Source organism: Aedes albopictus, chromosome 2, assembly GCF_035046485.1.
Source record: "Aedes albopictus strain Foshan chromosome 2, AalbF5, whole genome shotgun sequence".
In the NCBI taxonomy this organism is placed as follows: domain Eukaryota; kingdom Metazoa; phylum Arthropoda; class Insecta; order Diptera; family Culicidae; genus Aedes; species Aedes albopictus.
The window spans coordinates 265,302,875-265,326,785 of record NC_085137.1 but is presented as its reverse complement, the minus strand read 5'-3'; the positions used below and the strand labels follow the sequence as shown (position 1 = coordinate 265,326,785).

Below are 23,911 nucleotides of genomic sequence, written 5' to 3'. Positions count from 1 at the left end.
AATCATCCACAAACCAATTCTTGAGAAAATTTGCTTTCGAATAAGCCATTGATGCTCACATAGTGTCCTGTATTAAGGAAGTTATTAATTTTTTCCACCTTTGGGCTTGATTTTGCCCAATGTGCACTAGGGCAGGATTGAAAATACACGGAAAAAACCTCTAGCTCGTCGAGACGTCGAGATCCTCATATGGTGTCTTCAGCGAAAATATTTCTGTGGACATGGTCGATATTCTGAGTGATAGGTAATTTTTCTTACGTTATTCGCATAAAAGTCCTAGAGGTCGTTCTGGCCAAATTGCATTTTAGCGATATGGTGTCTTCGGCAAAGTTGTTTGGCTATTTATGCTGAAAAAGTTTGCTGAAGACGTCAAATTTCCAAAGCCTACTATTCTTGAGATATTGACCGATTTATAAAATACCTACCTAAAATCGATTTTTTTCATTAAAATACGTCTTTAAACAAACTTAATGTCCGTTTTCGAGTTATAATAATGAAAAATACTAAAATAAAACATACACAGCTAGAAAAAATCATCGACTTCGGTAATGTTTTACCGAAATCCCAACCGTTGTTTGTTTTGCAGGAAAAAATCGGTAAAAGTAGCAACTTCTACCGAAATTCGTTAGAGTTTGACAGATAAACGATAACATTTTACCGAAATTTGGTATTTTTTACAGAATTTCGTTAAAACCCATTACCGAACGCTCAACGGTTGAGATTTCGGTAAAAATTACCGAACGCGATTAGCTGTGTATATCGAATAAATTAGTTGAAAAAAAAATAAAATATGCATTGATTCTATATAGAAAGTTCACGAAAATCACGCAAAATGTATATAGGACGTTCTTGCAGTCGGGTAAGTTCGGGCAAGTTTTTTCATCGGGAACCACCTAAACAATACATAAGCTTTCATGTAAAAAAATCCACAGACATGATATTTAATGTTTTTTTTTTTCTAAATTGGGTTTAAAGTTTACTGTTTTGGGTAAATTAGTACAAAATGTATGCTCATAAAATACTACGTTTTAAAAGCCAAGTGAACCATGAAAAGTGTAGATGCATTTCAGTCACAGGACACACAGGTTTGGGGCTGTCCATAAACCACGTGGTCATTTTTTTGGGACTTTTCAACCCCCCCCCCCCCTGCGTGGTCATTAGTCCATACAAAAAAAATTTTGTCCATACAAAATGGTCATTAGTTGTTTCTAATCTCCAAACAAATCGTAAAACACAAAAAAGTCCCAAACGCCAATAAAAGTATGCTTTGGTTTTATCATTGGTCAATGCGTTATTCAGTCACACATCATGAATATTTTTGATTGTATGATTATTATCTTATTTGATATAGATATTAAAAAATGGGGAGATTTATAAGCATAAATAAATATATTCAATGCTCTAAAAACTCAAAAGCATGTGAATAAAAAAATGTAGAAAAGCTTTTCTATTATTTTAACCTAGTCGTACGTACTAAATATTTAAATATTTTGCGCACTAAGCAAAATTAATAACAATTCATCAGAAATATACCAGTTAATAACTATTCTTTGTTATTTGATTCCTCTATTATTTAGCTGTCTTTTCAATTAGTGACCATCACAGGAAGCAAACAAATGTCTAGATCTCTACATACTCTGGATGTGTTGTAAAACAGTCGTTGAATCATCACGCAAATACATTACGTGTGAATAAATCATTAACGAACTATAAAATCAAGGCATGCATTTATTGGCGGCATTTGGGACATTTTTGTGTTTTACAATATGTTTGGAGATTAGAAACAACTAAATCTATTACTAGATTGTATCTATACTATTTATGTTTCACTTGGCATCTTAAAACGTAGTATTTTATGAACATAAATTTTATACTTATTTACCCAAAACAGTAAACTTTGAACTCAATTTAGAAAAAAATCATTAAATATCATGTCTGTGAACATTTTTTACATGAAAGCTAATGTATTTTTTAGGTGATTGCCAATGAAAACACTTGCCCGAACTTGCCCGACTGCAAGAACGTCCTATATACGTTTTGCGTGATTTTCGGGAACTTTCTCTGTAAAATCAATGCATATTTTATTTTTCACAACTAATTTCCTCGACATTTGTTTTATTTTAGTATTTTTCATTATTATAACTCGAAAACGGACAAATTTGTTTAAAAACGTATTTTAATGAAAAAAATCGATTTTAGGTGGGTATTTTATAAATCGGTCAGTATCTCAAGAATAGTAGGCTTTGGAAATTTGACGTCTTCAGCAAACTTTGTCAGCATAAATAGCCAAACAACTTTGCCGAAGACACCATATCGCTAAAATGTAATTTGGTCAAAATGACTTAAAGGACTTTTATGCGAATAACGTAAGAAAAATTACCTATCGCTCAGAATATCGACCATGTCCATAGAAATATTTTCTCTGAAGACACCAAATAAGTATCTCGACATCTCGACGAGCTAGAGGTTTTTTCCATGTATTTTCAGCTCTGCCCCAGTGTGCACCCGTGGTGACCACTGGCCTGTTGTGCAGACTTGCAGTTGTTCACTCCGTCTTGTGATGTGCGAGTGTCAGTTGCCTCGACCTCATCCACTCCTCCACTATGTCGATCGCATGCACTTCCGTCAGCTCTATCTCTTCAACCGACTCACCGTATACGATAAGGGTAATGTCGCAGACAAACAGACGTAACTCTTGCGAAATTTCCGTCGACCACGCTTGTTGCCGATATTGCACAACGCAGTGTTTCGTAGAACTCAAAAACGGATTCTTAAGCTTAAGAATCCGTTTTTGAGTTATATCTCCAAAGACTGAACAACATACCTCCCAACATAATCATCAACAGGTGAAATTTGAAGATATTCAGATTCCGCATCATCAAATTTAGTTTGTTCAATAATTTTCCATTTTGAAAATGTTTGTATTTGTATTTGTATTTGTATTTGTATTTGTATTTGTATTTGTATTTGTATAAGCGAGCGATAAGAGAAATTGAGCAGAAATTGAAATTAAAAGAGGGCTATTGTTGAGCAACACAATTACAACGACGATCTTCTTGCCATGCGTTCTCGAGCTGAACGGCTAGGTAATAGTAGTTAGATGAATACTACTATCCCTAGACAGGCAAAAAGATCGTGGTTGTGATCTGTTAAATGTTGCTCGGCGGTATTTTCGGTTCTATCGATCGGTGGTACTTGTTCAGAGATTCATGTCGAGCGAACGTTAGTTATTGGATTTTCTCGCGTTTTCATCTCGCATGCTCCTATTGTACCCTAATGATCTTTAATGCGAACCGAAGTTTTATTAGTTTTTGCCAATTAGATTCTATATTTACTAGGTTTAATCACCGCATGATTTTATCATAATTAATTTTAATTGGCTTTTTTCGGTGTGTTGCTCAACAATGGCCCTCTGTTAATTTCAATTTCTGTTCAATTTCTCTTATGGCTCGCTTGTATCCCGTAACGTGGGTAGATCACCTTATAATGGTGCGTTACGGCGTAAGACAATGACAAATTTTGATCTTGTATTTTTTTAGCTTTGTTAATTTTAATGCAGGAAAATTCCAAGATCACAATTTGGTCTACTTTTTTTTGTATTATGGTTTTCTTTGTTAATAAACCATTTGTTTTAGGAGGATTCAGGTAATTTTGTCTATGTCTAGAGAGATTTGTTTCCGAAAATTATGTAACTGTTGTGAGCCTATCACCATTTAACACTATTTTCTATTCCAGATGTACAAGCGGGCAACACTGCAGTCGGGACGACGAAATATCCTTCATATTTTTTGATGGGTCAAGATCGCCATATCATTCGGTGGCGGGTAGACCACGTTGTCCGCGACGTTTTTCTTCGAGCCGATTGTCGTAATGTCGCGGGTGTGGATGTGTTTTTTTTTTTAGAAAAATCATTTTTTTTTTCGGATCGCCAACTTTTTACTCGTTTTGCGCGATCTTGTTTTATTTTTATTTTTTAGATAAATTGAGATGTTTTTTGTTTTTTTTTCTTTTATTTTTTTTATTTCTCAAGTCGCCATTTTTTCCTCGCGTTTTACACATTTATAGCAAAGTTCCGATGACCCTGGAGGGATCGGTTCTGCTTGTGCCTCGCACTGAGCTGAAAAAAATTGAAAAAATATCTTTTGATTTTATTTTCGTTCAACTCGTTTTACGTGATTTTTTAAAAATAAATTGAGATTTTTTTTTTCGTTGTTTTCGCGTTTTTTTATGTAATTGAATTTCTCGGATCGCCAACTTTTTTTCACGCGTTTCAAACATTTATTATAGTGTTCCGATGACCCTGGAGGGATCGGTTCTGCTTGGGCTAGAGATGGGCGAACCGTTCGCGAACGGTTCCGAAGAACTAGTTCTAAGGAGAGAATGACTGAACTGTCGTTCGTTTGAAAAGAACGGTAGCTCTCCGTTCTCTAAAAAAAACGGGAAAACAGTATGTATCATCTCATCTTTTACAATGAGTGAATATTGGGTTCTGAGAAAGCGAATGTTGTAGATGATCTACTCAACCATTTTGGAAAATAAAACTCCGATGACATGCAGCCCGTCGAAAAGCTGCAGTTGGAAAATAATGAATCAATACACAATGCGTGACAATGTGGTCACGTAAATAACACGGCAACGTACAAACGTCGAACTTCAGTTTACAGAACAAGCATATAAACTACTGAACGGAAGAACGGTTCAAAAGAACTAGTTCTTTCAAAGGAACTGTTCAATTGAGAATGGTTCCCTAAAAAGTACTGTTTTGCCCAACTCTAGCTTGGGCCTCTCACTGAGCAGAAACATAATTATTTAAACAAAAAAAGAAAAAAAATGTCTTTTGATTGCCGGCTTTCAAAAGATAAAATTTTAACCAAGTGAACACCAATGCCGTGGGTCCAATGAGAATATATTACAGGTGGGGAAGAAGAAGAGATGGCTATGTAAAAGAAAAATGTTAACACAAATAATGACGTCACTATTTGACACGCGTTCTTATGGGAGCTCGCTTTACTTGTAGTAGCGACATGTTTTGCACCAGACACGGATCTCACGCACACGAAGTATCTTCTTCCCCACCTCTATTAGACTCTCATTGCCGTGGGTCCATACCAGCTCTTCAGGCGAATCCTTGACCTACATAATACGTCTCCCAACCACCCACTCCGTAGTATTTATGGGAGTGTCACTGAGTCAGAGGCCTCTTGAATAAGTGCTACATCAACACTTCCTTCCCCTATCCCGCGGTTGTCAAGGAATTTTCCATTACAAAATGTTTCTGGCCCGAGGGAGAATTGAACCCGTCACCCTCAGCATGACTACTCGTTCGCTAACCAGATCGGCTATATATATGAGTCCTAGTCATAGAATGTGCTTAGTGAAGAGGCTAATGATGCATACCAACTAACACAAAAAATGACTGATGGTATTTCAATTGAAGATTTTTCCTTCTCTGAGCATGAGCTATTCTTTCGAGTCATGCTGTTATGGAGATTGGTTGCCATTACAGCTGCTAACAATGTGATCAGAGATTTTTCCTTCTTTTAAATATATGCTATTCTTTGGCGAAATACTGTCATAGTTATGTAGGCGATCAATAATGCATGCTTTAGTGCGGAAAAACAGTCCTAACGCTTTCCGATTTCGAACATAGTAATGGAAGCATGTTCGTTCAATGAGCCATCAACCAATGAGCGGTAGTGTGCGTCAAATGTCAAACTCAAGCAAAACCAATGTAAGTGTCAGGGATGAGTGGTCGGCCAACTAGCAAATTTTCATAAAGATCATTATATCAGTGTACGCTATGCAGGGATGGGAACACTCACTTTCAAAGAGTTACACTCACTTGCTGTTTTCTCAGCTTAGAAGTGTGCGATCAAAAAACGATGTATGGACGACTTTTGCCTTGTGGTTTTGTCTAAAAGTTTGCCGAATGGAATAAGGATCGCACACGCATACTAAAGGCGTGACAGAGTTGTGAAAGCGACTCTCCACGAGGTGAGTGTAATTTACATTCACCTCGTGGAGAGTTGCCTTCGCAGCTCCCCGACGACTTCGGTATGCGTGTGCGACCCCTACTCTATTCGGCAAACTTTTAGACAAAACCGCAAGGAAAAAGTCGTCCATACATTGTTTCTTGATCGCACGCTTCTGAGCTGAGAAAACAGCAAGTGAGTGTAACTCTTTGCAAGTGAGTGTTCCCATCCTTGACGCTATGAATAATTAGAGTGTTATGTCTGTTTGCCTGTGATGTTAGTGTTGCCTTTAGGCTCGCCGTATGAAAACTAGTCGAATCATTATTTCAGCCTTATGTTATTTCAGCCTTTTGTGATTCTGCCTTTCGTAATTCAGCATTTTGTTATTTCAGCCTTTCGTGTTTCAGCCTTTTGTACGTAACCCTCAAATTTAGCCATTTGAACATTTTTTTTTTACAAAATGTTGTACCTAGTTTCTTGTAAGAATTTACAGAATTTTGAACAGGTGCACTCAGTAAAACGGGGTATCATTGATCAGCGAGGTAACATTGATCGGCTTGACCGACCTCATGAAATGTTCAAACAAGCATTTTACATTGAATCAGTTTCTGATATCGAATCGTATATCGTTATCTGCTATTATTTAGCTAATAAATGACATGTAATTCATGAAAATTATATTTCATAAACATTGAAATTAATCGATGTTTCCATAACTGTGTTTCGTAACACAATGAGATACATTGTCAAACATTCATGCTTGGCATAAATACTAGATACAATACGAGGTTCGAAATCACTGTATTGCTTCAATATGATATTCTAGGGTTGGATAGCAGCGATAGCAGAAACTGATTCAATGTAAAATGCTTGTTTGAACATTTCACGAGGTCGTTCAAGCTGATCAATGTTACCCCGCTGATCAATGATACCCCGTTTTACGGTACGATATTTCAAATATAAAAAATGTAACAATCACAAAGAAAACACACAAAACACATATTATACACATACACAAACAAACCCAAAGGACGAAAAGAGGAAATCTGTAGCACTAAATCATGTAAAATAAACAAAAATATCTGGATAAACATGGGTCTCCATTTAGCCTAGTGGTTAAGATTATGGATCGCCAATCCGAAGACAGCGGGTTCGATTTCCGTTCCGGTCGTGGACATTTTCTCGACTCCCTGGGCATAGTTTATTGTGCTTCACAATATACAAATTCATGCAATGGTAGGCAACGAAAACCCTTCAATTAATAACTGTGGAATGCTCTAAGAACACTAAGTTGAAGCGAAGCAGGCCAAGTTCCAGATATAATTTATAATCGCAATAAAATCAAATATTGAAGATAAAACCTGCTCTAGTGCACCGCACGATCAATAGTGGAAGTGAGCGCGTACGTTACAGGTTTGTTTCACGGAATTGGAAGCGTATTACATTGCGCTTCCAGTGATTTTCAATTTTCACTTTCTTAATCTGATCAAAAAGGTTACACACAGGGGTTTGCAGAGCTTAACAACACTCGAAACATGTCACATCATTAACACACCCAACACAATCAATAAGAGTACAGACACTAGCTGTGTTGGTAAATCCAACAAACGGCTTTGATGAGTAATTTTGGTGAGTTGCATTGTCAGTTTTTTGTTGCGCTGTCAGTTTTTTTGTTGCCCGTGATTCATTCGAATGTTGCATGCTTAGATGCATGATTATTTCACGGGAAATCAAGGTAACCCATTTTTAAATTAAATATACTAACAAGTAGGAAAATCAACATCAAAGATTTGAATGTTTCCCGGGTGTTATTTATCCGCCAAGAATTCTTTGTGGTAGTTCGGCCAGAAACCCTTTCGGGGGACTTTGATAGGAGCTCCCTTTGGGGTGAGTTCTGTCTGAGTATTGCTTCGGTAATTCCAGCTGTGTATCCCATCGGGAGTTCCCTCTAGAGATTCCGCCAGGAATTCCCTCTGGAGATTCCACTGGGAATTTTCTCTTTGGATTCCCCCAGGAAATCTGTCTGGGGATTCTGTCGGTTTTAAGCTGCGGATTCCGTCCGAATCTACTGGTATCTTGAGATTCCACCGGGAATCCCGTTTGGGAACTCCAGCCAAATTCGTCTGGGGACTCCGCCGGGAATTCTGTTTAGGACTTTCGCCAGGAATTACCTCCAGAAATACAGGCAGGTATTCCGTCTGAAAATTCCGCCAAGAATTCCCTTTGGAGACTCCACCAGAAATTCGCACTCGTAGTGATTTTTTTTTTTGGAGATTCTGAAAGGATTTCCATTTGGGGTTTCCATAGAAGGAATTCATGGAGGAATTTTCATAGTGAACAATTCCTCCAGGAATTCTTTTTGGTGGTTCCGCCGGAGAGTTGCTTTGAAGTTTTCGCCAGGAATTTGCTTTGGAGATTGCTCCAGGATATTCCTTTGGGGTTAAGGAAATCCTTCAGAAGCTCCTTTTGGGGATTCAAGTTTCTTCTGAAGATTCCTCCGGTCCGGAGGCTCCGGATGCTTTTTCCAGGGATTGCTCCAAAAGTTCCCATGGAGATTCCCCCGGAAGTTCGTTTCGAGGATTCCCCAGGAGATACGTTTGGCGTCTTTCCAGAACTTTGCTCTGGGGATTCCTGCAGAAATTTCCTATCGAATTTTTTCCAGGAGTTCCATCTGAGGATTCGTCCAAGATTTCTCTCTGGACAATCCTCCAGAGGTGTGCTCTTAATTAAACCTATCGTTTGTTCGATGAGTTGCATCGATGATACCACATCGATGTCACGCTACACGATAAGTTGTTCATCTGCAACAACCAGGCAGCTCATCAACCCATCGTAAGGTGGATCATGCTGAGCTGTTGAGCTACAAAGGAGAGCGAAAGGTAGGATGCACAAATTTGACAGCTGACAGTTGTCAGGGCAGGCCTTAGTAATCTCACCAAAAGTCTGATGAATGAATTTGATGATGAGCGGTGCCAATTTTTTTGCTCCAGCATGATCGTTCCAAATTTGGTTTGACACGCTCCCACCCCTTCTGAAATCCAAGAATCAGATCATGGCCATTGCGGGACATGTAACCGATTCCGAAAGGAATCCACAGGGGACACATACAGATTTTCGGTAAAGGCTCGAATCGACGGTTAAAATGCCGTGATTTTTCATATAGAATCTGACAAGCAGGGCGATAATCAGCGCGTGAGTGCATTGGCCACATGTGGATGTTCTGAAACTGGGTTTAGTATAATCCGGATAAAACAAGGCATGACACAGTTTAATGTTATGGTTTTTCATACCAATTACAATGATGCTCAGGAAAATCACTATTGATAAAACTGGATTCTTCCAGGGATTTTCCAGTGATTCATCCAGGGATTTCCTCAAAGATTCTTCCAAGGTTTCCTCCCAAGATTCCTACAAGAACTCCAGTCATTCCCTCAAGAATTCCTCCTGCAATTCCTTGAGAAATTCTTCCAGAAATTTCTACGGATATTCCTCCAGGACTTCCTCCGGGGATATCTCCGAATTTATTCAGGGATTTCTCCAAGAAATCCTGCAGGGATAGTTTCAGAAATTCCAAAAAGGTTTTTTTTTCAGAGATTCCTCGAGAAATTCCTTCAGATATTTCTCCAAAAAATCATTTAATGATCCCTCCAGTAAATCCTGCAAGGATTCCTTCAGCGATTCCTCTAGAAATTCCTTCAGAGAGTCTCCTTGGAATTCCTACCGAGATTCCTTCAAGAATTCTCTCAGGGATTTATCCAGATTTTCCTTCAAGGATTCTTCCAGGAATTTCTTCAGAAATTTCTTTAAGGATTTCTCTAAGAGTTCATTCAGTGATTCCTCCGGGATTGCTTCAGAGATTCTTCCAGGAATTTTGTTCAGGGATTCCTCCAAGAATTCATTCAGGGATTCCTCTAGAAATTCCTTCAGAGGATATTACAGGAATTTATTCAGAGATCTCTTCAGGAATCCCTTCAGGGGTTCATCCAGGTAATTCTTTAGACATTCCTTCAGGAATTCCTTCAGAGATTCCTCCAGGAATTCCTCCAGAATTCCTCCACAAAATTCTCCAGGGATTTCTTCAGGAATTCCTTCAAAGATTCCTCAATATAATTCATTCAGAGATTCCTCGTGAAATTCCTTCATGGATTTCTCCAGGAATTTATTCAGCGATTTCTCCAGGAAACCCTGCAGGGATTTCTTCAGATATTCCTAAGAAATTATTCCAGGAATTCATTTTGAGGTTCCTGCAGGAATTCCTCTAAACATGACTCCAAGAACTTCTTCAGGGATTCCTCTAGGAATTCCTTCAGAGATTCCTCCAGAAATTCTTTCAGAGATTCTTTCCGAAATTCTTTTGAAGATTCATCCAGAAGTTCCTTCGGGAATATCTGCAGGATTTCATTCAAAGATTTCTCCAGGAATTACTCCAGAACTCCTCAAGAAATTCCTCCAGGGATTCCTTCAAGGATTCCTCCTGGAATTCTTTCATGAATTTCTCCATGAATTCATTCAGGGATTCCTCCAGGAAATCCTGTGATATTTCTTCAGGAATTTCTCCAGAAATTCCTTCAGAGATTCCTTCAGAGATTTCATCAGGATTTCCCCTAGAAATTCCATTCGGAATTCTCTCAGGGATTCTCCCAGGAATTCCTTTAGGAATTCTATCAAGAATTCCTACAGGGATTCCTCCAAAACAAATTTTCAGGAATTCTTTCCGGAATTCTTTTGAAGATTCCACCAGGAATTCCTCCGGGGATACCTCCACGAATTTATTCAGAGATTCCTCCAGGAACTCCTCCAGAGTTCCTCCAGGGATTCCTTCAAGGATTCTTCCAGGAATTCCTTCATGGATTTCTCCAAGATTTCATTCGGGGATGCCTCCAGGAAATCCTGCTTCAGATATTTCTTCAGAGATTCTTCCAGAAATTCCTCCAGAGATTCTTCCAAGATTTCCTTCAGAGATTCCTTCAGGAATTCTCTCAGGGATTCCTTCAGAAATTCCTTCAGGGATTCCTCCAGGAATGTCTTCAGGGATTCCTTCGGGAATGTCTTCAGGGATTCCTTCAGGAATGTCTTCAGGGATTGCTTCGGGAATGTCTTCAGGGATTCCTTCGGGAATGTCTTCAGGGATTCCTTCGGGAATGTCTTCAGGGATTCCTTCGGGAATGTCTTCAGGGATTCCTTCGGGAATGTCTTCAGGGATTCCTTCGGGAATGTCTTCAGGGATTCCTTCGGGAATGTCTTCAGGGATTCCTTCGGGAATGTCTTCAGGGATTCCTTCGGGAATGTCTTCAGGGATTCCTTCGGGAATGTCTTCAGGGATTCCTTCGGGAATGTCTTCAGGGATTCCTTCGGGAATGTCTTCAGGGATTCCTTCGGGAATGTCTTCAGGGATTCCTTCGGGAATGTCTTCAGGGATTCCTCCAGGTATGTCTTCAGGGATTCCTCCAGGAATGTCTTCAGGGATTCCTCCAGGAATGTCTTCAGGGATTCCTCCAGGAATGTCTTCAGGGATTCCTCCAGGAATGTCTTCAGGGATTCCTTCGGGAATGTCTTCAGGGATTCCTTCGGGAATGTCTTCAGGGATTCCTTCGGGAATGTCTTCAGGGATTCCTTCGGGAATGTCTTCAGGGATTCCTTCGGGAATGTCTTCAGGGATTCCTTCGGGAATGTCTTCAGGGATTCCTCCAGGAATGTCTTCAGGGATTCCTCCAGGAATGTCTTCAGGGATTCCTTCGGGAATGTCTTCAGGGATTCCTTCGGGAATGTCTTCAGGGATTCCTTCGGGAATGTCTTCAGGGATTCCTTCGGGAATGTCTTCAGGGATTCCTTCGGGAATGTCTTCAGGGATTCCTTCGGGAATGTCTTCAGGGATTCCTTCGGGAATGTCTTCAGGGATTCCTTCGGGAATGTCTTCAGGGATTCCTTCGGGAATGTCTTCAGGGATTCCTTCGGGAATGTCTTCAGGGATTCCTTCGGGAATGTCTTCAGGGATTCCTCCAGGTATGTCTTCAGGGATTCCTCCAGGAATGTCTTCAGGGATTCCTCCAGGAATGTCTTCAGGGATTCCTCCAGGAATGTCTTCAGGGATTCCTCCAGGAATGTCTTCAGGGATTCCTCCAGGAATGTCTTCAGGGATTCCTCCAGGAATGTCTTCAGGGATTCCTCCAGGAATGTCTTCAGGGATTCCTCCAGGAATGTCTTCAGGGATTCCTCCAGGAATGTCTTCAGGGATTCCTCCAGGAATGTCTTCAGGGATTCCTCCAGTAATTCTTTACAAGTATTTCTCCAGAAATTTCCACCAATTCACCACGATTCCTCCAGGAATGTCTTCATGGATTCCTCCGGGAACTCCTACCGGGCATTCCCCCAGGAATTCCTCTGAGGATTTCTCCAGTAATTTTTGGGTAGATTCCTCCAGAAATTCCTCTGAGGATTTAATTCCGCTGGGGATAATTCCAGGAATTCCTCCGAGGATTCCTCCAGGAATTTCTCCTGGGATTCCATCAGATATACCATCAGCTAAAACCATCAGAGATTCCTCCAGGAAATCCTTCAAGGATTTTTCCAGGAATTCCTCGTGAGATTTCTCCAGAAATTTACCACCGATTCAAACAGGAATTGCTTTGAAGATTTCTCCTGGAAATCCTCTGAACTCCGAAAATTCTTCCAGGAATTCCTCCAGGGATTCAACCAGGAATTCCTCTGGGGATTCTCGCTGGAATCCTCCAGTAATTCTCCGGGTATTCCTCCAGCAATTTTTTTCGGGGATTCTCCCAGGAATTCTTCTGAGGATAATTCCAGGAATTCTTCCGAGGATTCCTTCAGAAATTCTACCGGCGATTCTTTCAAGAATTCCACCGAGGATTCCTGCATGAATTCCATCAGGGATGCCTACCAAAATTCCTTCGAAGGTTCCACCCATAATTCCTTTGAAGATTCCTCCGGGGATTCCCCCAGGAATTCAACCGAGGATTTCTTCTGAAATTCCACATGGGACTCCTCCAGGAATTTCCTGAAGGAATCTCTGAAGGAATTCCTGGAAGAATCTCTGAAGAAATTTCTGAAGAAATATCTGAAGCAGGATTTCCTGGAGGCATCCCCGAATGAAATCTTGGAGAAATCCATGAAGGAATTCCTGGAGGAATCCTTGAAGGATTCCCTGGAGGAATTCTGGAGTAATTCCTGGAGGAGTTCCTGGAGGAATCTCTGAATAAATTCGTGGAGGTATCCCCGGAGAAATTTCTGGAGGGATCTTCAAAAGAATTCCGGGAAGGATTTCTGAAAAAAAATTCTGGAGAAATCCCTGAAGGAATTCCAGAAGGAATCCCTGAAGGAATTCTTGATAGGATCCCTAAAGGAATTCCTGGAGGAATCCCTGAGAGAATTCCTGATGGAATTTCTAAAGGAATTCCTGATGGAATCTCTGATGGTATTTCTGGAGGAATCCCTGAAGAAATATCTGAAGGAATTCCCGCAGGATTTCTTGGAGGAATCCCTGGATGAATTCATGGAGAAATCCATGAAAGAATTCCTGGAGGAATCCTTGAAGGAATCCCTGAAGAAAGTTCTTGTGGAATTTCTGGAGGAATTCTGGAGAGCTACTAATTTCAGCACTGCAGTCTTGGGGAATTAAAACGATAGTTTTAGAAAAAAAAAGGGAAGAATCTTAAACTATCGCTTTAGTTCCCCAAGACTGCTATACAGAAATTAGTAACTCTATAGATCGCAACAGTCGATCTCTTCTTATCCGGAATTCTGGAGTAATTATTGGAGAAATCTTTGAATAAAATCCTGCAGATATCTCCGGAGGAATTTCTGGAGGAATCTTCAAAAGAATGTCGAAAGAATCTCTGAAAGAATTTCTGGAGGAATCTCTGAAGGAATTCCTGGAGGAATCCCTGAAGAAATTCTTGGAGTCATGTTTAGAGGAATTCCTGCAGGAATCTCTAAATGAATTCCTGGAATAATTTCTTAAGAATATCTGGAGGAATCCCTGCAGGATTTCCTGAAGAAATTGCTGAATAAATTCTTGAAGGAATCCCTAAAGGAATTCCGAAGAAATCCATCAAGGAATTTCTGGAGGAATCCCTGATTGAATTCTATTGAGGAATCTTTGAAGGAATTCTTGGAGGATTTTGTGGAGGAATTCTGGAGGAATTCCTGGAGGAATCTCTGAAGGAATTCCTGAAGGAATGTCTAAAGATTTACCTGGATGAACCCCTGAAGGGGTTCCTGAAGAGATCTCTGAATAAATTCCTGGGATAATCCTTTGAGGAATTTTTGAAGGAATCCCTGTAGGATTTCTTGGAGAAACCCCTGAATAAATTCCTGGAGATATCCCCGGAGGAAGTCTTGGAATTTTTACCAGGGATTCTTTCAGGAATTCCTTTAGAATTTCCTTCAGGATTTCTTTTAAGATTTCCTCCAGGAATTCCATCAGGGATTCTCCAGAAATTTCACCTTTCAGGGATTCCCGGTATTCCTCCAAGAATTTCATTGGGGATTTTATCAGGAATTTCTCGGGGAATTCCTCCACGAATTTCTCCAGATATTCCTCCAGGAATTCCTTCGGGACTCCTCTGGGGTGTTCACCGGGGATTCCGTCAAGAAGTCCTCCAGCGACTCCTCCAGAAATTACACCGCGGATTTTTCCAGAAATTCCTCCAAGGAGTTCCTCTGGGCATTCCTCCCAGAATTCCTAAGAGTATTCTTCCTGCAATTTTTCTGGGGATTCTCCTAGGAATTCCTCTGGGAATAACACCGGAGATTCCTGAATTAACTCCTCCTGGGGTTCCTCCGAGAATTCCAACAGGAATTCCTCCGGTTATTCCTTCAGCCATTTTTCCAGGGATCGTTCCAGGAATTCCTCTGGAGATAACTCCAAGAATTCCTCTAGGGATTTCTTAAGAAATTCCTCCTTGAATTATTCCATGAGTTTCTCCAGGGATTACTTCAGAAATTCCAATGAGGATTGCTTCGTAGAGGAATACCCGAAGAGAGTTATGGAGTATTTCGGCTTTCAATCACTGCAAAAAAGCGTTGATAAATTTATACCATTGCCAACGTTTCGATCCTGAAGAAAATTCTAATGAAATCCCTGAATCCTCGGAGAAAACTTGGGAGGATTCTCCGGAGGAACTCTTAAGAAATCCCTGGTGAAATCCTCGGAGGAAATCTTGGAATTATCTCCAGAAGAATTTCCAGTGGAACCCCTGGCGAAATCCTCGGAAGAATTCCTGGAGGAGACCCTGGCGGATTTTCTGGAGGAAGAGTTTTTGGAGGAATCCCCGGTGGAGTCCCTGAAAGAATCCCCGGTGTATTTCCTGGAGGAATTTATGGAGGATTTCCCGAAGAAATAACAGGAAGAATTCCTGGAAGAATCTCAGTATATAATGCCGGAGAACTACCCGAAGGAATTCGTGGAGGAATTCCTGGTGGGATTTTTTGGAGAAATTTTCAGAGGAACCCTAGGAGGAGTCCCCGGAGGAATTCTTGGAGTTATCCCTAGAGAAATTCTTGGGAGAATCCTCGAACAAATTACTCGAGGAATACCCGGAGGAATATCTAGTGAAATTCCTGGAGTTATCCACAGAGGCATTCCTGGAAAAAAAAAAATCCTGGAGGAATTCCAGGAGATTTCCCCGAAGGTATCTCTATAGGAATCTCCGGGGGAATTTTTGGAGGATTCCCCGGAGAAATTCAGTTTTCACCAGAGGAATCACCAAAAAAAAATGCTGGAAAAATATCCATAGGAACTCCTTGAGCAATCCCCATGGGAATTCCTGGAAGAGTCCCCGGTGAAATTCCTGGAGAAATCCGTGAAGAAATTTCTAGAGGAAATCCGGGATGAATCCCTGAAAATATCTTCGGTTGGAATTCCAGGAGAAACCCCTGGTAGGAATTCCTTGAGAAATCCCTGGAATTCTCCACAGAGGTATTCCTTAGAGAATTCAGAAAACAAAAATGCTGGGAGAATTTCCGGATTAATTCCTGGAGTGATCCCGGAAGAAATTCCTGGTGAATTTCCCGAAAAAAAATTCAGGAGATTTCCCGAAGAAATTTCTGGAGGAATTCGTGGAGAAACCCCCGGAGGAGCTCCAGGTGGAATCTCAGGTAAAATCCCAGGAGGAATTTATGGAGAAATTCCCGGTGGGAATTCCTGGAGAAATTTTCGGTAGGAATTACTAGAAAAATCCCCGGTGAGACATTTTGGAGAAATATCAGGATATATTTCCGCTTGGAAATCTTTCAGTTATTTCTGCTGGAAATGTTCTACAGCAGTCTTTTCGGGGGAATTTCAGGATAGATTCTTGCAAGGAATCCTCTATAAATCCGTCGGGAGAACTCTTCAGCGAAGTCCACCATTTCCTTGCTTGAATCCTCCAGCACTATTTTCCGGGGCTTTCTCCACTCCAAATTTTCGATTTTCTATTGTTTACATCTGCATTTTGCTAATCAAACTAATTTATGCCTGCTTTGATTAGCTGCCTGGTTGTTGCAGATGAAAACTTATCGTGTAGCATGACACCACCGGTGCAACTCATCAAACAAACGATAGGTTCAATTAACAACTCGCCTACTGACAACCTTAGTAGTACGTACTTTCACCATCATCCTATCTTCACATGTTACGAAACAATAGTAGTAGAGCTGAACAGCAAACACACAAAAGGGGCTGTTCATAAACCACGCAGACCAAATTTTGGCGATTTTAGACCCCCCTCCCCCCTCGTAGACTTTTGTCCATACAAAAATTTTGAAATTTGTATGGAGCGTAGACTTTAGCCAGACCCCCCTCCCCCTAAAAGTCAACGTGGTTTATGAATGGCCCCAAACACAGGCTTATAACAGAGCAAGCGTGAAAGTGGCGCCAAACAGGCTGCACCTCATTTCTGCGAGCCGGATAGCCCTTCATGGCTAGAAACAAAGTGGGCGAAGTAAGTACCGAAATCCACATACAATGAGATTGAAGTCAAAAATATGGTGCTGCAGGTGGTGCTGATTTGTCCACACGACTGCTTTATGGACAAACGTCTTGAATTCCCGCTTCAACAGTGCATTAGAACTTCAGACGCACAAATCTCAAGAAGCAAGCTTCAAACAATAATGCATTTTATTATTCTGTTCTTGCTCACTTGTAATAAGCTTAAAATGAGAAGCTCAGGTGCGCTGATTTTGTTTACGACGAGATTTGTGCCCTCAAAATCGTGAGTAGGTGTCGAACTCGGACATTGTGGTGGCCATTTTGGGATTCTAACAAGTCTGTCCTTAATCTCCAGACAAACGAAAATCCGCGGAAGCGTACGTGGGAAAGTGTTTCGGGGAATCACATCCTAAGGTTTATCTTGTTTCTTCAGCAAAGTTTTTTGGAAATCCAAGAGCTTACAGTTGATAGGCCGTTTCAAGAATTTGCTACAAATAGGGCTAACAGGGGGAGCGATACTAGTTTTGCCAAGCCAAGAAACCTCAAAAAAGCTGAAAAAAGCCCAAAAAAGTCGCGAAAACCCGTAAAAGTTTTGCGGGTTTTACCGGTTTTTTTTTTCGACTTTTTTCGTTTTTTTTTTGGGGTTTTCGGCTTGGCAAAACTAGTGTCGCTCCCCCCGGGGGCTATTAAGAATGCAAATTTTATAACTCAAGATCCTGATTGCTTACAAAAATGTTCTTTTCGACAAAGTTGTTTGGTAGGTCATGATAAGTCGTTTATTGTAAAAAATTGCCACGGGGCAAATTAGAAGCATGTAAATAATTGGAATGTCTAAAAAATAATTCAACAAGCTGTAACTTTTTTCCTTTCGACCATATTTTAGTTGAGTCAAATCTTTCCTGAGGACCAATATATTAGTCATAAATGTTCAAAATTTCATTTCATTTAGCTAAATTAACCATAAGGCTGCAGAACGAACGTAGCTCATTATCGTGGTATTGCCTCGCTGAGTGCCATCTCCAAGTTGTTTGAGCTAATTGTTCTCGAAAATTTGTTTCATAAGTGTGCACAGTATAATTCGAAGAACCAACACGGATTCATGCTCAAGCGATCAACATCTTCCAATCTGGCAACGATCACTTCATTCATCTTCCGTGAGATGGAAAAGGGTCATCAAGTGGATGCTGTTTATACAGGTCTTTCCGCGGCATTCGACAAAATAAACCATGCGATTGCCCTTGCCAAATTTGAAAAATTGGATTTCGACTCGCTTCGTTCTTATCTGACCGGTCGTAGTCTGTTAGTTAAAATTGGTGATCATGCATCACTGCCATTTTTGGTCACTTCTGGTGTCCCACAAGCAAGCCATCTTGGACCGTTTTTGTTTTTATGTATATGAACGATGTCAATTTTATCCTGAAATGTTTAACATTATCGTACGCTGATGATCTGAAGCTTTACCAGGTTATAAAAACTCCAAATGATGCGTCTTTCCTGCAGCAGGAACTTCATACTTTTGCTGAGTGGTGCCATCGTAATAGGATGCTATTGAATGCTTCGAAATGTTCGGTTATATCTTTTGGTCGAAAACATTTGCCGTGTCAACACAACTACCACTCAGATAATAGTAGCTTGAAACGTGAGACTACAGTTAAAGATTTGGGAGTTATGCTAGACAGCAAGCTGTCCTTCAAACATCATGTGTCATACATATATTGTCCTATTTTAGAATACTCTGTATACTCTGTAGTTTGGGCACCGTACTACATGTCTGATATCCAACGAATCGAAGCAATACAGCATTCGTTCGATTCGCCCTCCGATTTCTTTACTGGGGAGATCATTTTAACTTGCCCAGCTATGAAGACCGTTGTCGGCTCATTAACCTGGAACTTCTTCAAGCAAGGAGAAATGTTGCCAAATCATGTTTCATCGGTGATCTCTTGCAGAATAATATCGACTGTACTGAGTTACTCGGGAAAATTAAAATAAATACTCGCAGACGTAGTCTACGGTCGCACTCATTTTTAAGTTTGAATTACTCTAGAACCAACTATAACAGCATAGTTAACCGTTGCAGAGTATGTGCACTAGTTTTTGATTTTCATGTTTCCCGTATATTTAAGAGGATTTTATGTTAGTTTTAAGTAGTTAAATATTAAGTATTCGTCATTGGGGTGTGTATTTTACCTGTTGACAGTAATAATAAATGTAAATGTAAATGATATAGTAGTTTAGTGAATGTCAGTAAAGTTAGAAGTATTTTACTAGAAACGCATTAACTTCGTCTAGAATCAACCAATCAAGCCCAAATTTGTACCACTTATAGCTAATTAATTGAGAACTACTAGTATTCACTAGCATTTAAAATTTAAGGAGTTTTAGTGCACTTTATAAGAAATTACAACTTATTGAAAATGTTTAAGCTAATTATTAAAATTGGCATGCTTTCGAAAATTTGCAACTAATACCGCCTAGCTGCAGAAACTCGAATCAAACGGTTATTATTCTGAAAGCCCTTGATCTACCAAACAATAATGCCGAAAACATCATTTTTAAAAAATCAGGATGCTGAGATATGTGAAATTTGAAATTTGTTTGCTCCCTAGTGCCGCCTAGCGGTGGAGTTTTGAATCCTTAGTCTTATAATTTGTTAGTTCTTGACCAGCCAAACAACTTTGTCGAAAACACTAACTCTCTAAGTAGAGATATATGAGATTGAAATTTCGTTAGTGCCACATCTGTTTGTCTGTGATGTATATGATATCTAAGACATGTAGATGCAACACTGACAAAATTTCCATCCCACATATCTCAGGATCCTGATTACTTAGAGAGTTGGTTTCTTCGGCAAAGCTGTTCAGCTGGTCAAGGACTTTTAGATAATAGGCCATATGGTTCGTGATTTCACCGCTAGGCGGTGCTGAGAGCAAACAAACTATAAATTTCACATATCTCAGCATCCTGATTCTTTAGAAAGATGGTGTCTTCGACAACATTGTTAGGTAGATTAAGGGCTCTCTGAATACTTACTGTTTGGTTCGAATTTCTGCTGCTAGGCGGCGTTAGTTGACAATTTTTGAAAGCATGCACATTTTAATAATTAGCTAAACAAATTTCACAGGCTGAAACTTTGCATAAAGTGCACCGAAAATTCTCAAAATTTGACCGCTATTTTCTCAACTAGTTAGCTACAAGAGGTAGAAATTTGGCTTTGATTGGTTAACTTTTCACGAAGCGTTTGTAGTAAAATACTTTAAACATCCCTATTGTTCATTAACCCTTCAGGACGCGCGCAGTTGTAAAAAGTACATCACCTCCAAAAACCTCGCTCGTCGTACACAGCGCAAACGCGGTGCAGTTTCAACTGCTTGATGAAGCGCGGCCTAAACGGTTAACTATATGTTAGGGTTAAAAATTAAATAAAATTGTGTACAAGTGTAACTAATATATTGGTCTTTGATTACTATTTGACTTGACCAAAATAAATCCGAAGGTAAAACAGTTACTGCTTGTTGAACTTATTTTTAAACATTTAAATCATTTGCAAGCTACTGCAAATTTGTAACTATTGCTGCCTAGTAGCGAAATTCCCCATCAAATGATAAACAATTGATCACTCTATCCAAAACACAAAACTTTATTACCTGTTCATTGCGATTTTTTAGAAAAAAATGTCCACTCTGCGACACCCAAAGTTCTCTACCGCAGCTGTCAATGTTGTCAGATCTAAAATCATTCAATGTTAGGAGCGAATAGTTTGTTGTAAGCATGTTTGTAACGTTAGAGTGCTTTAAAAATCGGTGCAAAACCGTGGACATCTGGTATATGTTGATATTTTCTAGCCAAGATATCAAAGTGGCCGGCTGATAGCAACCGATGATAATCCTACTAAAAACATGTATTAGACAGCTGCAGTAGCTTTCCGTTCTATCCTAGAGCGAACAAGTCTCAATCTTGCGTCTTTATCACCCACATATACAACTGTTTTGAGCTATAAAAACATTTATTTTTCTTTAAACATAATTATTTTCGTATCCGGCTCCGTATTGCTTCATGTCATATGAGGTCTAATGCTTAATGGAAGAACATTGAATGTGGTCTTAGAAAGTTTACTAAACAAAAGCTTGAGCTTGAGCTTGATTGACCGCCCGTAGATGCTACTCCAGTATCGCCAGACCAGCTACACTCACACAAGGCCCAATGAGATAACTGCCGGGGACTAGCAGGCATCTTCAGTGTGTGAGCATTGATGATCTTCTATTTTTAGGCGACAATGGCGCCTGCCACGTCAGGTTGCAGGTCAATGTGGGGAAGGGGTAAGGAAGTGATGATTGCAATCGTTTGTATCCACATGTGGCCGAATATACCTCTGCGCCAGCACAAATTCATGCGGATGTTGGAGTGTTGGTGGGAATTGGTTGGCAGAAGGTTCACACATTGGGGTGTGGATACCAGGGGAAGGTGATAGAATTGTGTGTTTTTATTATTTTGAAGATGTGCGGCACAGTTCGCTTGATTGCATAACTTATAGGCGTTTTCTAATAGGATTGTGACACTGTGCTGTGAAAGTTTGGAAGGAAGGGAAACGGCTTTTTCAACCCGTTTCTGTTCTAGCGACGCAGCTATGAACATGTTTATATACATGAGTTGTATATGTAGAGAGCAGAGAGAAAGTATATAGAAAGATACAAAGTAGGAGGAAAGGGACGGGCCAGGGATTGAACCCAGGACCTTCTGCATATTAATCAGAAGCGGTAGCCACTAGACCACCAAGCCCGTCAGAAAGTTTACTAAACAAAATATAGTTTTAGTCTCACCTATTATATTATCATTACCGTATTTGCCGCTTCCGCATGCTTGCTGCGTGAATGGAGCTTACAAAACATGGTAAACAATACAATCAACACTAGCGCCAATCCTAAGGTGGCAGGCTTCAAGAACTAGCGTTTTCTGCAGGGGGTTGTGTTCTATAGTTGTCGGAAAATATTGTGAATTTACCGGCTACTTGTATTCTACCGGTCGCTTCAGTATGGCCTTCAAAGTAGCCGTTTTATAAAAAGAGTAATTTAAACATGTTTTAAAACTTTTTTATTGTATGCGCTATTCCTCGTTGCCACTAGCTACTCTGCGACATTCATTTTTTAACAATCAAGTTGATTTTTATATGAAAACGGCTACTTTGTAACGGCTACTTAAGTAACCGGTAGAATACAAGTAGCCGGTAAATCCACAATAACATAGTGATAATTAAAAGACACGGACACCGTCTTCAGCCTGTTGGAGTAAAGTTGTGTCTGCCCACTGTTATGAGTGAAGTGTTATGAGTGAAGTGGTGTGTTTGTATCTGTATTATTGAGTTGACGAAGGGGCTGTCCATTTATTACGAAAGGGAAATTTCACGATTTTTCGACACCCCCACCCCCCCTTGTAAGATTTTTTGTATGAGGACCCAAATATTTTTGTATGGCGCGTAAGATTTATGAAACCCCCCCTCCCCCCATAAACCCTTACGTAATTAATGGACACCCCGAAGCATAATAGCTAATGAGTGTTTATTTACTTGACCATGTATGTTTGTAATGATTGTTAGTCCGTACTAGTCTGTTGCCCCAAATAGATATTGTAAATGAACGTAATCCGTGTATCTTTCTTCGTTATCACGAATCTCGTGATGGTGTCCACTCGGTCTGTCGGTTAAGAGCCGTGTCCGCTGCGCTGAGTGTTCCATTACAGCCAGGGGTTGTACAGACTGAATGCAATTTTACACTACACAACGGACACACGAAGCACACCAGTGGATTAGGGAAAAAACATTTCTCGTGAAAAGTTCCATCGCCCGGAGCGGGAATTGAACCCTCACTCCCTAGCATGGTGTGATTGGGAGCTTGGTGTCTGTAACCGCATGGCCAGGAGGCTCCACAATAATTATCATATCGTGCGATTTTCGACTGTAAAGATTCCTTTGAACGTTCTTTGGTATGGCTTGCCATCTCAGTAAATTGGCCAACGAATTTATTTTCTTAGCTCGAAATTTGGAGCAAAGAAAATAAATTCGTACACCAATTGTATAGGACTGCAAGCCAGACCAAAGTTCGTGCACAGGTAATTATTATATGATTGTTGATTATTTCTCATAACACCTTAGACTGACAAAACCCCATCCACTTCTCATTCTAAAACTAATTAGAGTGTCTTTGCTCCATTAGGTTTTCTAGGCCCACCACTGTGGAAGAACATCATGCAATATCTGGGTGCTCGCATAAAGATTTGCACTACATTCTGAAGGAATTGCAATTCATAACGAATAGAATGAGGAAAGCTGATGAAGAAGCAGAATTAATCAGTGACTGGAAATTCGCCGCTATGGTTGTTGACAGGTAAATATGCATACTTGGTAACTAAGCTTAGACTGGGTCAACAGGTCGATTTTTTAAAACATTTTTTTTTTTCAATTCCCTTTAGCGTCCATAATAACTGTGCAACTGTGCAAATTTGTATGGAATTTTGTATGGAAAAACATACTTTTTTGCATGTTTCTCATAAATTTCTCATATAACTTATGACGTTAAAGTATATTCCGAAAAACTTTGTCGAAGGCCGCAAATTGACTTCCGCGACCTTCTTGCAGAATTGGTCTAGCCGCACAAGTTTTTCATATACCATGTTCTCAGGTTCAGCTTTTAAAATGAGCTGTAGGTGGTTGAATTAAGATATGACGAAATGAAATTTTCAGCACTGGTGAGAACTGACAGAGCCTGAGAGCTCCATTCGTGAGCGACTCAACCAAGTTTCATTCCCAATCATCCACACACTACTCATGCTGACAGGCCATTCGTCTCAAGCGGTGGCTTGTGGGAGTGAGTACCCTATACGCTACCACGGGTGAAAACACTGCGTGCGAGTGTGAGTACCTTTTCCATTTTGCTTCCGTGTTACTGATTGCAAACCAACAATGACAGGTAAACCAAAACGAAAAAAAAAAACAAATGCTAAGAAATATCAAAATTTC

General features: G+C 40.1%; 1 protein-coding gene across 8 annotated transcripts in view; it reads left to right on the top strand.

Annotated features, from left to right (window-relative positions):
* LOC109407097 (neuronal acetylcholine receptor subunit alpha-7) overlaps positions 1-23,911 on the top strand; it is a 349,591-nt gene that overhangs the window by 320,845 nt on the left and 4,835 nt on the right. For all 8 annotated transcript variants that reach the window (XM_062851756.1, XM_062851750.1, XM_062851749.1 and 5 more), the window contains one exon: positions 23,109-23,279. In XM_062851756.1, the coding sequence (XP_062707740.1) occupies positions 23,109-23,279 (171 nt within the window). The remainder of the gene's footprint in view (positions 1-23,108; positions 23,280-23,911) is intronic.